Below are 16,983 nucleotides of genomic sequence, written 5' to 3'. Positions count from 1 at the left end.
AACAGCTACAGTGTACTCGTATAAATAAAAGAAAATATATAAATCTTTTAAAAACACAAAAACAAAAATAAAGTGACATCCTTCAGATACTTGGTGGCTTTGAGGATTTGCATACCCTTGATGGCCTGGACAGTTCCCTGGGGTGTTCTTAAAGTGAACGCGAAGGTTTGAACCTCTTGATTTGCATGACTTTGTGGGGTTTTCTGGGTCAAGAGAGTAGCGAACCATCTTCACAGGTCACCTCTGGCCGCTTACAGGAAAAGCTCAGCCGGTGCTCTTAATTGCTTAGCCATCTCTCCAGCCCAGACATTATTTGTTATTCATTTTCTGGTACGTAGGATGGAATTCAGGGCCTTGTACATAAGAGACAAGCACTCTGCCACTGAGCTATGACTGAGCTATGCCTGGGGCTTTTGTCATTGTTTTTTTGAGACAAGATCTCACTATGTAACTCCCAGGCTGGCACTGAACTTACTATCTTCCTGCCTTTGCCTTCTGAAGGCTGAGGTTATTGGATTGAGCCACTATGCCCCACTCCACTCATTTTAGAGCAGTGGTTCTCAACCTGTGGGTTGCAGCCCCTTTGGCAAGCCTCTAACTCCAAAAAATATTTACAATTCATAACTAGCAAAATTACAGTTGTGAAGTAGCAACACAAACAATTTTATGGGGCCACCACAACATAAGAAGCTATATTAAAGGCTTGCAGCATTAGGAAAGTTGAGAATCACTGTTTTAGACACTTATGACATTAAGACTCTTGTCTCTCTTTGTGAGGTCCTAGGTCCTTCTTCCGGGCACTCTGGAGCTCACATTATGTGGCTTAAAAAAAGGAATTCAGGGCTGGGGAGATTACTGCTGCTATAGTGGTTGCTGAGCAAGTGTGAGAACCTGGGTTTGGATCTCCAGTACCCATGTACAACTTGAGCACTGTAGCATGCATGTATAATCCTAACACTAGGGAAGGGGGAGTATGTCAGGAGGGACAGAGGCAGGAAGACCCTTGGAGCTTACTGACCAACCAATCTAGCTGAATCAGTGAGCCAAATGTCAACACGATTGCTTCGCCATAAACCTAATGAGGCTGTGGTGACCACAAAAGGTAAATATGGGTATGAAGAAAGAAACTCCACCCCAAGCGGTGGTCTCACTCTCAGCTCAGGAGCTCAGAGGAATCTGAGGGTCTATCCAAACTACAATGGGAAGAAAAATAAGTTCTGGGGCTGACTTTAGCATCCCCTGTCCAGCAGATACTGAATTAGCATCTGATAGGACATGGCTGGGGCAGACCAACGTTGTTGGTAGTCTTGGACCCAGTGAACTCACAATGATCAGTTCTCTGGTTTTATCTCTGTGAACTTTCCTAGTGAAGGTTTCACACAGCAACCCTGACTGGTGGTCATGGGACAATCAGCAAGGACGTTGTGAACTCTTGTATGTATGCTGGGGACAAAGGTGTTCCTGGAAGGCCAATCACCAAATTCCAACTTGGTTTCTAAGGTGCCAGAGATTTAACCACCAAAGGGTTATTCACTAAAATTCTATTTCCTACATTAGTTATATGGGGGTGAATATGTATGAGAAAACTACTACATGGACTAATCAATGCTGTAGTACTGGTGATTCGGCATATTTTTTCCCACCGCTTCGAAGCCAGCTTCATTGATGAACTTACTAGGCCATCTGGTGTGGTTATGATGAGGTTGTCATAAGTAGGTGAAGGATAAAAGAACTTCCTGAGAGTAAAAGTACCGTATTTCCCAGGAATCTCTTAGAAAGGATTTGGAGTAGGGGGAAGGGAAGTTTAGAATATTTTTTGAAATACCATGGTGATGGGCTAGTGTATTTCCTCAATTGAAGTCCTGATGCTTAGTAGCATAGCTTGTGTCTATGATGAAGTTCACGGGAGACACTGATCTGATCACTCTGACTACTGCCCTTAAAAGAAGGGGAGATTAAGACGAAGGAGGTATGTGGGGATGTACGAAGGAAAGCCACATGTCCAGGAGGATTGTACATCAACTTGGCATATGCTGGAGTTATCTGGGAAGAGGAAACTCAGAGCAAAATGTCTCCATCAAATTGGCTGTAGACAAATACATGGGGGCATTTTCTTCATGCTAAAACAATAGAGGAGGGCCTAGCCCACTGGGGGTGCATGTGAGTGTGCATGTACATGTGTGTGTGTGTGTGCATGTGTGTGCATGCACGCACGCACACTATCCCTGAGCAGGTAGTTCTGTGTGGCACAAGGAAAACCCCTTTTCTCCCCAGGTTGCTTTTGGTCGTGGTGTTTATCAGAGCAGGAGAAAGCAAACTAGAACAGCATTGGAAGAAAGTGAACAACTATTTCCAAGCCAAAGAAAGAAGCCTCAGAAGAAAACTCAACCCTGCCAACACTTTGATCTTGGACTTCTTGCTTCCAGAAACATGAGCCAATACATGTCTAGACAGTCTGTGTCATTTTTGCTATGGAATCCTTCGCACAGGAGCACAGCCATGGTGTGTGTTTGCCATTCCAAGTCTTTCATGGGAATATGATAAGCCAACAGAACTGTCTGGGAAAAAATGATTTAATAATGTATTAAATCATTAAATAATGTATTTCCCTCTGCCCATCAAACTCAACACAGTGGCATCATGGGCATCTTCTGCTTTTCAAGCCCCCCCTGCCTCTTTGCACCACGTTTGTCTCACATTGCTGGTGATAGTTGCTAGTGGGAAGTGCCCTATGTAGAACAGATAGATGTAGGATGCTAAAGGGAAATAATGTAGGGTGTGAAAATGTAACAGCCCCATAAGTCAGCCAGGCACATAGGTTCTGGAAGCAGTCTGAGTTCTGGGTTAGCCAACTGGAAAGAAATGGATGATTTCAAAGATGAAAGATAAAATTGATTCTTATTATCCAAGTCTCAGTTGTGGTTCCTGCCAATTTTTAGGCACCCAGTCAAAGATATCCTGATTTAAAGGCTCCTACCCAGAAGGATAAAATGCATTCATTGTAACATTTAAATATAAGGTAATATATCACTTTAATTCTATGAAGTAATCTGGTGATTGTGAAGAATAAAATTCAAAGGGCTGGAGAGATGGCTCAGTGGTTAAGAACACTGACTGCTCTTCCAGAGGTTCTGAGTTCTATTCCCAGCACCTACATGTTGGCTTATAACCATCTATAATGGGATATGATGTCCTGTTCTGTCTGATGCCCATTCTTATGCAGCCATATGTACAAATAGACCACTCACATTCATATACATAAAAAATTTAAAGAAATCTTCATAAAAAGGACTGAAATTCAGATAATGATTTAAAGAGACATGAACAATTACAATGTTTTTGGACAGTTTCAATGTAACAGTCCTATTCTTTATTTTCTGTTGTTATTAGCATTCAATATTTTCTTCCCTATTATCCCCAGAAATGACAGATACTCTCAGCCTTAGACTTGCATGCTGATAGAGAGCCAGTTTATCAAATATGGGGGCAACCTTCCCAGAGGAGACATCAGTAAAAGGATGAATTACCAGCATCTAATCAACCTAAGTGTGATTAAAAAAATCAAAACAAGAAAAGCGCAGGGGTAGCTAGGGTGCAGGGTCAGCTGACACTCGCCAGCTACCCACAACACCCGCCACAGGATCTTAAGACTNCTGGTGAGTGGAACACAGCTTCTGCTCCAATCTTTAAACAGTGACAACGACAACAACTAACCCCAGAGAGTACCAGATGGCGAAAGGTAAACGTAATAATCTTACTAACAGAAACCAAGACCACTCACCATCATCAGAACCCAGCACTCCCACTTCGCCCAGTCCAGGGCACCCCAACACACCGGAAAAGCTAGACACGGATCTAAAAGCATATCTCATGAGGATGGTAGAGGACTTCAAGAAGGACTTTAATAACACACTTAAAGAAATACAAAGGAACACTGGTAAACAGGTAGAAGACAGTAAAGAGGAAGCACAAAAATCCCTTAAAGAATTGCAGGAGAACACTGCTAAAGAGTTACAAATCCTTAAAGAAAAACAGGATAACATAATCAAACAGGTAGAAGTCCTTACAGAAAAACAGGAAAACACATCCAAACAGATGATGGAATTGAACAAAACCATACTAGACCTAAAAAGGGAAGTAGACACAATAAAGAAAACCCAAAATGAGGCAACACTGGAGATAGAAACCCTAGGAAAGAAATCTGGAACCATAGATACGAGCATCAGCAACAGAATACAAGAGATGGAAGAGAGAATCTCAGGTGCAGAAGATTCCATAGAGAACATCGGCACAACAATCAAGGAAAATGTAAAATGCAAAAAGATCCTAACTCAAAACATCCAAGAAATACAGGACACAATGAGAAGACCAAACCTACGGATAATAGGAGTGGATGAGAATGGAGATTTTCAACTCAAAGGACCAGCAAACATCTTCAACAAAATTATAGAAGAAAACTTCCCAAATCTAAAGAAAGAGATGCCCATGAACATACAAGAAGCCTACAGAACTCCAAATAGACTGGACCAGAAAAGAAAAAATCAAAACAAACCTCCTCTGCTGGTTATGGTTCTTCGGTAATTCCTCATGGTTGAAGTGGCAATGCTGGGTGAGAGAACACAGTACCTTTGAGGAATGGCGAGGTGACTTACTTCATTTAGCGAGTGATACTGCTCGTAGTATGAAGCGGAGGCGCGGGGGCTGACCGTGTCATTGAAAGTCTGCTGTTGAATTAGCTCCTCCACGTTGTTCATCAGAACGCTGATGAGGAAGCAGAAGGTGAGCAGTTTCCAAGCACAGTGCTGGCCTTCTCACAGGGCCCCTTGCAGGCGTGGTATGTGTGCTTATGGGAAGATTGACAGCAGTGCAGCAGGTAGAACAACACAGCGGTGTGTGGAGACAAGATGAATCCACAGACCCTATTAGCAGAGCCCCGTGGACACTGGGAAGAGGGCGTGAGGCATGATTTCAGAACTGCCTAGATCTCATCCTTCTCTACCAATAGCTCTATTTCTGGACTGGGATTCGTCGGTGTGTTTTCTCTGAAAATTGTGATAGCTCATCTTGGTTGCCATCCTGACATAACCGCGAAGAAGGAACCTCAACTGAAGAACTGTCTCTACCATATTGGCATGTGGGCAAGTCGGTGGGGCAGTGTTTGGATTGCTAGCTGATGTAAGAAGGCCCCGCCCACTGTGGGTAGTACCGTCCCTAGGCAGGTGGGCTATATTAACCAAGGCTGATGAATATGAGCCTGAGAGAGAGCCAGTAAACAACACTCTTCCGTGGCTTCTGCTTCAAGCTACTGCCTTAACATCCCTCAATGACGGACTAGAATATGCAAGATTAAATAAGCTTCTAAAGTTGTTTTTAGTCTTGGTATTTATCACAGCAACAGTATTCTGGCTAGAAGACAGAGCCTGATGGACACCTGCCTCAATCGCTAGCAATATCTGTTTTCAGTGAAGGACACGGGAGAAACACACTAAACAGCCCTTCTTTCTTGTGTTTCACTGATGTAACCTAGGTGTTCTGCAGGACGAAACCTGAGCAAACTTTTGCAAATCAAAATGCAGGGAAAGATAAAATTGAGACTGTTAGCTTGCTTACCTACTAACTAGGCAAGTACTTTACCAGAATTATCCATGAGCTATAGGGCTGAACAATTTGGAATTAGCTCTCATACTGATGAAAATTTCTTCATTTAGGCCAGTGGGTTGATTTTTGCCTCCATGTTTCAACTGGCTGACATTGGGAAGTTTCCTTGTAAGTTAAAAAAAAAAGAAATTCCAGGGCTGGAGAGACAATGGAGAACACTGGATGCTTCAGCAGAAGACTGAGTCTAGGTTCCTACCACCCACATGGCGGCTCCCAACCTCTAGTCTGTGGGATTTGATGCTCTCGTCTGACCTCCATGGCCAATGCGCACATGTGGTGCACAGACATACGTGCAAGCAAAATATATGCACATAAAATAAATGAACCTCTAAACTTTTTTCATCTGTCTCTGGGGACAGCATTAACTTGGCACAGTTCTATAAGGACAAGAGGAACCATGTGCAGGTTGGCTCAGTGTAGTTCCTGGAAGGGGCAGTAAATACCTCTAATAAATCATCAATAATTCTCCCAGCATATTTTACAGAGGGTGTCCATTGGCACACCTCAGACCACCGTCTTATGAAGTATAAAGGGACGGCAGGGGGACCCTGGCTCGTGGCTCAGGAAAGGAGAACGTATCCAGAAAAACCAGAGGAGGGAATGGCCTCTGCAACTGGCCTCTCCAGTACACTGGACTTGCTTTTTTATTTTTGAAACGCCTTTGAATCACTTAAGATGCAGTCAGTGTTATCTCCCTCCACTGCACATTTATAATTTCTACAAAATCATACAGGTGACTAAGTGGCAGTGCCGAACTCCAGTGTCAGACCCTCTTTCTAGTTGAGGGCTGGCCCTTCAGAAACATTCATTAACTTTGAGAAGAAAGAATCCATGACAGATTCATCTCCTTTTCCAAAGAGATATCTCAATGCCTACCAGAGGGTGATGGTCATTGTCCACTTCACAGCCTCTGGAATCACTGAAGAGACAGGTTTCTGGGCATGTGAGGGACTTTCCTAGATTAGGTTAACTGAGGCAGGAAGACAATTCTTAAATATAGATGGAGGTATTCCGTGGGCTACGTACGGTCCAGCCAGCAACAGAGCTCGTTACTTTCTGCTTTCTGACTATAAATGCAGTGTGCCTGGCTCCTGCCCCCATGCTTTGCTACCACGACAGATTGTGCACAACGACAACCCATATGGTGGCTATTCTTAAAAGTCACCTTGACTACATGTGGAATTTACTAAAAACCTAAGCAGATGGACGCATTTGTGAGGACTATGTAGCTAATTGGATGGTATGAAGACTCATCTTAAGTCTGAATCATTTGAGGTCGGAAGACCGACTCTATGTCTGGGTCCCACCTTCTCGTGCCAACCTATGTAAAGGACACAGAAGAAAGGAACATTGCTTCTTGCCTGCTTTCTCCTCTCTGTTTCTGTCTCTCTAACTAACAAGAGCATCTATCTTGATGCTGAGGTACTCCTTCACTGGTATTAGAGCCTATTTTTCAGGACTCCAAAGGACGCTGAACACCAGCTGAGACATATTAGTTCTCGGAGCTCTGATAGCCTCTTCCAGTTCTGTGGGCACCAGGCACACATATGGTGTGTGCAGGAAAAATGTCTATGCACATAGAAGTAAATGAAACTCTTTTCAAGTGTGCCTACTATTAAGTATTTATATGTAACTAAATATATATGTGTACATAATTACACACACACACACACACACACACACACACACACACACGCACACCAACTCTGCTCCTCTAGAGAACCCTGCCTAATACGTCTTCCTTCTTTTCTTAGGTTTCTTTTGTAAGTTTTTTTTTTTTAATTGTAACAAGTAGACAACTAAATTCACAGTGATGACAGTTTTGCCTACTAGGTCTAGGAAGAGATTAGTCACAGAGAGAGGATGAATGAGAGGTTTGGAAGACCACTGTGTCTTAATTCCGACTGAAGTGGTAAGATGTTGAACCACTTGTCACTAAATTACTGAATTGAGTCTCAGGTCTAATTACCAGCCTGTCCCAGAAGCTGCCACACCACCATTTTTAATGCACACCATTTTCCCACAAACCAATTATACTGTTTCTCAGTCAAAGACACGGTAGGTGCTTATCATAGGCTTTGAATACATGTAGCAAAGGATACCTACTTAAATGGAATTCTGCTCACGTTTAAATGGGCTTTGACACTGTCGACGTCAGACGCATTCACAAAAAAGTGGACTTCCTTTTTCTTCTCGATGAATTCAGCTGTCACTGGCTGCCAGAGAACGACCTACAGTTTCCAGGGGGGAAATTGGCAAATGGAAAGCTGAACCGTGCACATCATTGGCAAATGCAGCTAGGCCCATCTAGCTACTTGTCTCTAAAGGGGCTGTGGCAAAGACTCCTTTCAGTCACTCTCCACCCCACACACAGTGATATAAACACTCATTCTGCAGGGGGCTCTTTGCACCCACTGCCGTTCTAGCTGCCAGCCAGGACCTGGAGCCCTCCAGCTGCTTCATATTTGATAAGGGGATGAATACATTTATGAATACTACCGAGCTGGATGTGTCTTTCAGGAGCTTAAAAGAAAAAAGAAATTCTAAGGAAGGACATTTGATTACACATTGATTTTGTTTAATAAAGATTCTGTGCATTTGATATTATTATCACATTAGTGTCCTGTTTTTTCATCTAATGCCTCTGAATATTTACATTTTTATCATTCTACTACACTTCTCCAAAGTTTGTTTTCTTTCTTTCTTTCTTTCTTTCTCTCTTTCTTTCCTCTTATTAGAATACCAACCAGGCAGATGTAAAGATTAACTCAGTGTTGTGACATATATATACACACACACACACATATATATATACGTGTGTGTGTGTGTGTATGTATGTATGTATGTATGTATGTGTTGTGAAAATGTCAAAATGAACTCAGGTTTATTTTGTAAGCTAATTAAACAATGAAAATAAAAAATAGACAAGGAACAGAACAAAGTGGTTAAAAATTGAGACTTTTGATCCTTTCTCTAGAGATACTTCATTTTTATCCTATGAGAGGGTCACGGACATGCTCCACCCAGCTCTGCGCCTGTCAGAGGTGCAGGTGACTCCTAGTGGCCACCCATGTGATATACAGTCTGGGCTGAGGCCTTCCTGCCCAGGGCTGCTGCTCATGCCACCTCACACTACGCGTAGGGTCATTTTTCCCAGAGGTGGGCTTCTGGTAACCATTTTGCTCAAGTGAAGCTTCCACTGCCTGACCTGGGAAATTCTCTGCAGTCTGAAAACCATCACCATGCCTCTCCATTCTACTGGGTCATCTTGTGTCTGCCCCGTGCAGTGAAGGCCCCTCCACCTTCTCCAGCGTCCTCCCTTCTCTTTATGATTAGCAAGCACCCTTTACTGCTTGCACCTATATTGGATCTCTAGTCCCCCAAAGCACATTAACAAACATAGGCTCATTTACTCTCTGCTGCCTGCCAATCTTCCACAGCTTGGACTTCTGGGGAGGTTGGACCCAGCCCCAGACAATTTAATAAAAGTTTCCTTATAGCTCATGTGCCTACTACCCCTTTAGCTAAGAACCACCATTCTCCAAGCAAAATATTATCAGTCTTCTACGGTAACAGCTTTGTGCTGACATGCTTACAGCTTCAAGGTAATGCCATGATATCTCAAGTAAAGGAAAAGGTTTGATTCTGGAAACCAAAGGCCGTGTGATGATAGCCGGATACCCACAGGCAGACTGGAGGGGGAACACAGTTCTCAATGCTCGCAGGGGAAACGTGCTAATGTAAATGTAAGTTAGGGGAAATACCTCATACGTTGTAGTAAGATTCTGAAGTAGTTGAACTTGCCTGGAGCTTCTTGGAAGAGCAGATAAAACCTGGCCACTGGGGAGGGAAACAGGGTTCAGTTAAATAACAACATGACAGGAATGCACACCTATTGGAGGAAACTAAACTCAAAGTGTATCAGGGCACAGGCAGACTCAGTGGAGAGGATTAACAGCCTCTTTCTCACAGCTGTACTCCTAATCAATCAGAGAACCAGAGCTCTTAGGCAGAGCACCGATCTCTTTCCTGTCCCTTCTGTGCATGCAGGTGCACAAGGACTTGTATCCAACAAATAACAAGTTTGCTTTTGTTTTTGCACACAGAGAATGCAGAACACTAGTTTGCTGTGGCTGGGGATGTGAATTAGTAGAGCTCAGATGTGCTCTGACAATGCTGCTGGGATGAAGAAATGAAATTAGTACATCAGAGAGACATCTGCAACTCTCACGTTTGTTGCCATACCCCTCGCTGCTGTGGAGTCAATCTGAGTATCCATGAGTGGATAAGTTGATAAAGAAAGTATGATAAATCTCTCTCTCTCTCTCTCTCTCTCTCTCTCTCTCTCTCTCTCTCTCTCTCTCTCTCTCTCATACACACACACATATGCACACACTGGAATAATACCCCACCATTAAAACAAATGAGATCCTTGGGCCTGGAGAGATGGCTCAGTGGTTAAGAGCATTTGTTACCCTTGATGAGGACCCAGGTTCAATTCCCAGCACCCACATGGTAGGTCAAAACCATTTGCAATATAGTTCTGGGAGATCTGACACCTTCTTCTGACATCTGTAGGCCCCAGGCACTTACACAGTGCACATACATACAGGGCAGGCAAAACACTCATACACACATTAAAAAAATAGGAAAATGTAAGAGAAAAAATGTCAAACAATGGGATTCTGTCATGTATGTGAACAGAGATTATGTTAAGTGATATAAGCCAGGCATAGAGAGACTAACACTATGTGATCTTATCCACAGGTGGACTCTAGAGGAGATCTCAAGAAGGGAGGGAGCAGAAAAGTGGTTACCAAAGAAGCTGGGAAGTATAGGAGGAGATGGGGGAGGGGGGTGTCGATCCTCAGACGCAAATTAGTGTTAGAAGAATGTGTTATACCACACAGGAGCAACTATGATAAACAAGAAATACTGTGCTATATATTCACATAGCTAGAAGAGCGAATATGAATGCTTTCATAAATAAAATATAAAGCTTTGAAAAAGGGAGATATGAACTAGCCTGATCCAACTAGACACTGTGCATGTGGATCCTCATGTGCCACTGTATCCCACAAATATGCAGAATTGCCATGTCAACTAATAGCAACATAATAGTGAGTATTTGAGATATAACAGAGCATTGTGTTAACAGTAGTTAAGTTTGCCCCATTTAAGAAATCCAACTCCAGGTCAGGTACCATGGTGTAGCCTGTAATCCCAAGCACTCTCAAGGCTGAAGGAAAATGAACCCCAGACCAGCCTGGGCTACACAAATTCCAGGCCAGCCTGAGCTACACAGTGAGATCCTGCATCAAGCATCACCACACCTCCACCCTCATCCTGCACAGGAGGAGGAGAAAGACTCAGAGAGAGCTCTACCACCATCCTTGGAGGTCCCTGTGTGCTCTTTTTTCCTCTCTCACATCCCTATCCTCCCAAAGACATCCAGCACCTTCCCTTCCCATTCTTGCTCCTCATTATCTTTTGCTTCACTTTACAGTGGTTTTTCTTATACACAGCTTTGGGCTATTGTCTGTGGAGATCCTTCAGGAACTGTCTGAATTTATTTGATTTTTATTTTAATCTTATAAAAAAAGAAAATAAGAAACATAGCTTGGTGGTAGTGTGCCTGTCTTGCATGGACCACAGATTTTGTTAAAGTTTAAAAGAGCATATTCTAAGAACTCGTGTGAACCATGCCTCCTCACTTACAGTTGCATGTTCAAGCTTGTTGCCACAGCTCACGTTACAAGCATTTCCTAGCCAGTGGAGTTGCTGAGTCCTGAGGTAGGCACCACGTTCCTCTCACAAGATAACGTCAAATTAGTCCATCACTGTTTTCATTCATTTGTATTTCCTGTGGGGAAGATTTCCTCTGACCCCCTCCTGCCATCGCTTGATAACATCTGCCCTCTAACTTCTACCATCAACATAAGCACACAGCTCTTGTATTTTAATTTTCTGACTAACTTGATTTTTAAGGTTGTGGCTTCTACCAACTGTGCACACTTTTATGTCCTAACTATTTTGCATTCCAGTTTGTACTGATGTGTTGTTTTTATCCAGTTTATTTGCTTGTGTTTTTTTTTTTTCCTACTCTTTCCTTCGTGGTTTTGTGATAATTGACCAGATCCCAGATCACTTATTTCTTTTGGGGGGCACTAATCTTTATCAGCGACTCATACTGCAAGTCTTCTACCAGTCTCAAATTTGTCTCCTTGCCCTCCCCCTTTAATTTTCCTTTGTTATTTCCAGTGTTGGGTTTGAATCCAGGCACTAGTGCCTGCCAGGGAAGTGCTTTGCTACTGAGCTATAGCCCTGGCTTCTTTTTAAGATATAGTTTTATCCATCATTTTCTTACAGATTGACAGGTAAGAGGTCTTACCAAGCTTTGAAATACAATAATAGTCACATCTATATCTTTCATCTTTCTCTTTAAAATTATTTTATGCATTATGTAGGGTGTTTTGCCTACATGTGTGTGCGGTGACCATGGAGGCCAGAAGAGGGTGTCAGATCCCAAGAACTAGAGTTATAGACAGCTGTGAGCTGCCACATGGGTGCTGGGAATCAAATCCAGAGGTGCCCTTAAGCCACCTCTTCAGTCCCCCAATGTGCTTGTCTTTCCTATTCCATCTTTTAAGCCATTGGAAATGATTCGTAGGGAGTATAGCAAAGGAATTCTCTGTCTCTCTCCTCTCTCTGTGTCTCTCTGTGTCTGCCTCTGTCTCTGTCTCTCTCTGTGTCTCCGTCGCTCTTTCTTTCCCCTTTTAACATCATATCATCATTTAAGAATCTCCAACACCTTCCAAAGCTATATAGGTCACTATTGACGTGGGTTTTCACACTACCTGACAGAGAAAATGTGCATCAAACCATGTCTTTTACCCAGGCTGCAGAAAAGTTGCATCCCCCGGCCTTGCACATGGCTATGCTGAGGCCTGACTTTCAGCCAGTGGGGATGCACATGGCTGAAAGCATGCTAGAGCAAAGAACTTCAAAACAGACATCGAGCTGTGTAATGGAAACAGTTTAGAGTGGAGTAGCAGGGAGGGCTGTGTTTTCTATTGATTGCTGTGATTGCTGACAGGAAAAATGTTGTGATGGAGGCTTGCGTCCCTCTCAGATCTGTTGAAATATGTTGAAATCCCAATCCCTAAAGTGATGTAAAGATGTGAGGGACTTGAAAAGCCCCCTGTAATAAGATCAGGATGAATGTTCCTATAAAAGAAGCCTGGGAGTGACTTCACCCACTCCCTCACACCCTATCTGCACAGTGCACGCCTCCAAAGGAAATCTGCTGGTCCTTGACCTTGGATTTCTAGCTTCTATCACAGGGAGAAGTTTCTGTGGCTTATAAACGCACAGTTGAAAGTACTCTGTCGTTGTTATAGCAGCACAAATGAACTACTAATTAAGGCTTTATTGCATTAGGCCAGGCTCTTTTAGAATGCATTAGTTGTTGTAGCATAATCTAGGATGCTCCTCACCTATAATATAGTATGGCTTTCTGGGATGTTGTGTTTTAATGGGGATGTTGTTCTTTGCCTGTTTTTTTCTCCCCAGTGGTGAGGGTAAAAGCACAAACCACCAGAGCTGTTTTTTTTTTTTGTTTTGTTTTGTTTGTTTGTTTGTTTGTTTCCCCCCCCCCATGGGTTCTGAGGATCAGAACTAACTTCTTCGACCTCCAAACTAATTCTCAGTATCTTACAGAATGAGCTCCTATCCACCCCACCCCCACCCCCACCCTTACCCTGTGCCTCTCAAAAAGCCTCTTGGGGAGATCTGATCTTCAGCACAAAATTTAAGAATCAACAACCTGTCATGATTCATAAAACCTTCAGGTTTTCATGGTGCGTTTATTGAATTTATAGGTTCATAATTTGGGGAGGATGGGCATACTCATGATTCTAAGTCTTCTCATCAACAAATACAGGTGATTCATCTGTTTGGCCTACTTTAATGTCTTCTTATAAAAGTTTTATCCATTAATATATTGCATATTTTAAAATTAGACTTCTTCTAACATTGCTTTTTTCTTTTGGAGATGGTGATTGAATACTCCATATTCTAGCCACCTTTGTTGCCAGGACATACAGATGAATTTGATTTTGGGATATCCGTTTTCTTAGCATGTCCTTTTGCTTTGTGTATTCCTTTCTGTGGTGTAACACTTGCTACAGTGTTAAGAATTCCCAGGGATGCTGGTACAGTCTGGGCAATACATTAGTGTGATTCAGTCTCAGTTTACTTTCTGTTTGTAAACCATTTACTCAGAGAGGAAGGGCTTCTTAGCAGATTTCATTTTTGCAGTTTGCCGTCCAATTTTTCTGTAGGAGATTATTATATAAAAAGAAAAAGAAAACAGTGGCCACCCAGATCTGGCTTCACAGTTTTAACGAATATGGAGCAATAATGTAAGATGATGGATTTTGGAAGCATGCACGAGGGCCAAGCAAGAACTCCATGTGTCTCCTCTGCAAATTTCTTGTCACTCTAAAAATACTTAGTTTTTTAAGATTTATTTTTTTGTACCTGTTTCTGTCTGTCTGTCCATCTGTCTGTATCTGTTTCTGTCTTTCTTTGTCTCTGTCTTTCAGTGTGCATGTGTGCATGTGTGCATGTGTATTGTGTAAAAGTGTACCAGAGGTTAGGAGAGGGCCCTGGATCCCCTGGAGTTGGAGACATCTGTGGCTTGCTCCCTTATGGGTTTTCTAATTCTCCGCAAACGCAGCAAGTGTTCTTAACCTCTTAACCGCTTATTCTCCAACCCCCTAAAAAGACATCAAATAGAAGATTTCATTAAAGAAGTATACAGAGAACTATGTAAGTGCAAAAGAGGTTATAGTAGCTTTCAGGAGGGTACATAGACATTATTAGCACAGGCTCCGTAGGAGACATGCGTCATTTGAGAGGAGGGAACCCTCAACTGAGAAAAATATCTCCATAAGATAGGCTGTAGGCAAGCACGTAGGGCATTTTCTTAATTAGTGATTGATGTGGGAGGACCCAGCCCGTTGTGGGTGGTGCCATTCTGGGCTGGTGGTCATGAGTTCTATAAGAAATCAGGTTGAGCAAGACAGAAAGAGCAAGCCAGTGAGCAGTACTCCTCCATGGCTTCTGTATCAGCTCCTGCCTCCAGGTTCCTGTCCTGCTGCAGTTCCTACCTTGGCTTCCTTTAGTGGAGGGTGACTCAGTATATGTAAGCCAAACAAACCCTTTCCTCCGCAGGTTACTTTGGGCCACGGTTTTCATCACAGCCATGATAACCCTAACTAAGACACAGTGTTTATTGACTAAGTTAGACTGGCTGAGGCTGAACCCAGGAGGTCACAGGGCTTTGCTGGGAAATGGCAACCTGTACCTTCTAGTACATGGGTGTTCAGAGAAGGAGAATAGTAACTAAACAGAAAGAAGTTTATCTGTATCTCCTCCACCTCTCTAAACCATAGTTGAGTTTCTAAACCATGTAGCTGAGTGTGGACCTCCTAAAACCTTGGCAACAGTAAGAGGTTTTGGCATGCATGAAGACCAAAAAAAAAAAAAAAAAAAACCTAATTTAATACCAAACACCAGATGAATCCAAGGCACTTGTGGTAACATTCTCCTGTATGGCATGACATGCATGAGGTCACTGCAGCTGTGGCTCTGAACACACATCATGTGTACTCTGTGCCACCAGACCACGCAATTCCAGTGGATCCCGAAACACCTCAACTCAGACTCCACACTGTTCCACTGTCCTGAATGGCGGTGCATGACTGCTTTCTGCTACTACAAACACATGGCGGGTTCATAACTGAAAACAAGGAGTCAACACTTCTTGACTGCTTCCCCTCGGCATCCACAGGTCAGCATCACCTTTGGATTGGATTGTGTAGGTCTATTGGATTTTAAAACTTGCCGTTTGAGTCACTGACTTGCATTTCATAAAAAGCCATTATAAATGAATTTTGGCCTGGGGTTAGGACAGAATTTCCAACAATTCCTACAATGTTTCTGTCATACTTCTTCCTCCGTGTGTGGAGTATTTATGCAAGGCGGACTTCTCAGCATCGATTGCATAAGAATGAGGATATTGATTAACACGGAGAAAGTTGAAAACACTCTACATTCTGTAGTACCAGAAGCTTCGGCAGCGTTTACTCCTTCGTGTTAAAGGTAAACAAACACGCTCATCTCATTAGCTTGCAATTTTGCCTTCATCTTTATTAAACAATAAGGTTCTATGGATACTGAAGAATTGGTTTAAAACCAATTTCTGTAGGACTTATTTTTGGCAGATGCTTGCTTTGTATATCGGTTTTATATACCTATACACCCAGGGTCACATGTAAAAATATTAGGCAGTCCTTCCATAGAGAAGATTTTGAAAGCATACTGATACATTTTGGGCTTCCTTTCCTAAGTAACTAGGAGTAAGGAGATAACCGTGATTAGCAATGGGGCAGAGGATGCTTTTGTTTGGAGAACTTTGATAAAATGACTCTGGATTCTGGACACCATTGAGAAGAGCAAACAGTGGTTCATAGAACATCAGCCTGGGAAATTTGATGTGGATCCCTGGTACAGGCTTAGCATAATCCATTCACCCACCGCCTAGGGGCATATGTTCAAGGCTATGTATTGAATCACTCTTCAAAGTGTCAACGACTGGAAACACGTGTGCAGCTATCCTAGGGCGTTTTCCAGTTATAAAGAATGAGTTTGATTTATAACAGTTAACTTGGGGATGATTTCCGTGATATATTATAAAGCAGTGAAACAAGATGACACCAACTGAAATATGGTCCTAGTTTTGAAAAACTAATTTAGAAGAGAAAGAAAACCACTATGTATTAAAAGCAGGAGAAAGTTACGAATAAACAAAGAATATATTGTGAACCCCAGCTCCCATGGCTGTCTGGGAAGGAGAGAAGGCAAAATATAATGTGCTTTTGACCACAGGTATCGAACCCAGAGCCTTATACATAGCTGCGATTGTTTGTTTGTTTTTATTTTTGTTTTTTTTGTTGTTNTTTTTTTTTGTTTTTTTTTTTGAGACAATGTCTCACTATGTAACTCTGCTGTTCTGGAACTCACTCTGTAGTCTGAGGCTGGCCTCAGACTCACAGAGCTCTGCCTGCCTCTGCCTCCTGAATGTTGGGATTGAAGGTGGATGCCACCACGCACAGCTAATTACAATTGGTTTTTGTTTGTTTGTTTGTTTTTGTTTTTGTTTTAAAAAGGGTCAGCTGGGTGTGGTAGCTCAGGCCTTTAATCCTAGCACCAGGGGCAGGGGCAGGGGCAGGGGCAGGGGCAGGGGCAGGGGCAGGGGCA

General features: G+C 42.7%; 1 protein-coding gene across 1 annotated transcript in view; it reads right to left on the bottom strand.

Moving 5' to 3' along the window:
- Cpb2 (carboxypeptidase B2) overlaps positions 1-16,983 on the bottom strand; it is a 40,671-nt gene that overhangs the window by 17,422 nt on the left and 6,266 nt on the right. Inside the window, exons 2-4 of the mRNA XM_021181993.2 lie at positions 9,423-9,498; positions 7,765-7,889; positions 4,653-4,761 (exon numbers count right to left, since the gene is read on the bottom strand). Of these exons, the coding sequence (XP_021037652.1) occupies positions 4,653-4,761; positions 7,765-7,889; positions 9,423-9,498 (310 nt within the window). The remainder of the gene's footprint in view (positions 1-4,652; positions 4,762-7,764; positions 7,890-9,422; positions 9,499-16,983) is intronic.

The sequence above is a fragment of the Mus caroli genome, chromosome 14, assembly GCF_900094665.2.
Source record: "Mus caroli chromosome 14, CAROLI_EIJ_v1.1, whole genome shotgun sequence".
NCBI lineage: Eukaryota > Metazoa > Chordata > Mammalia > Rodentia > Muridae > Mus > Mus caroli.
The sequence above is the reverse complement of the archived record's forward strand: the minus strand, read 5'-3'. Positions and strand labels throughout refer to the sequence as shown.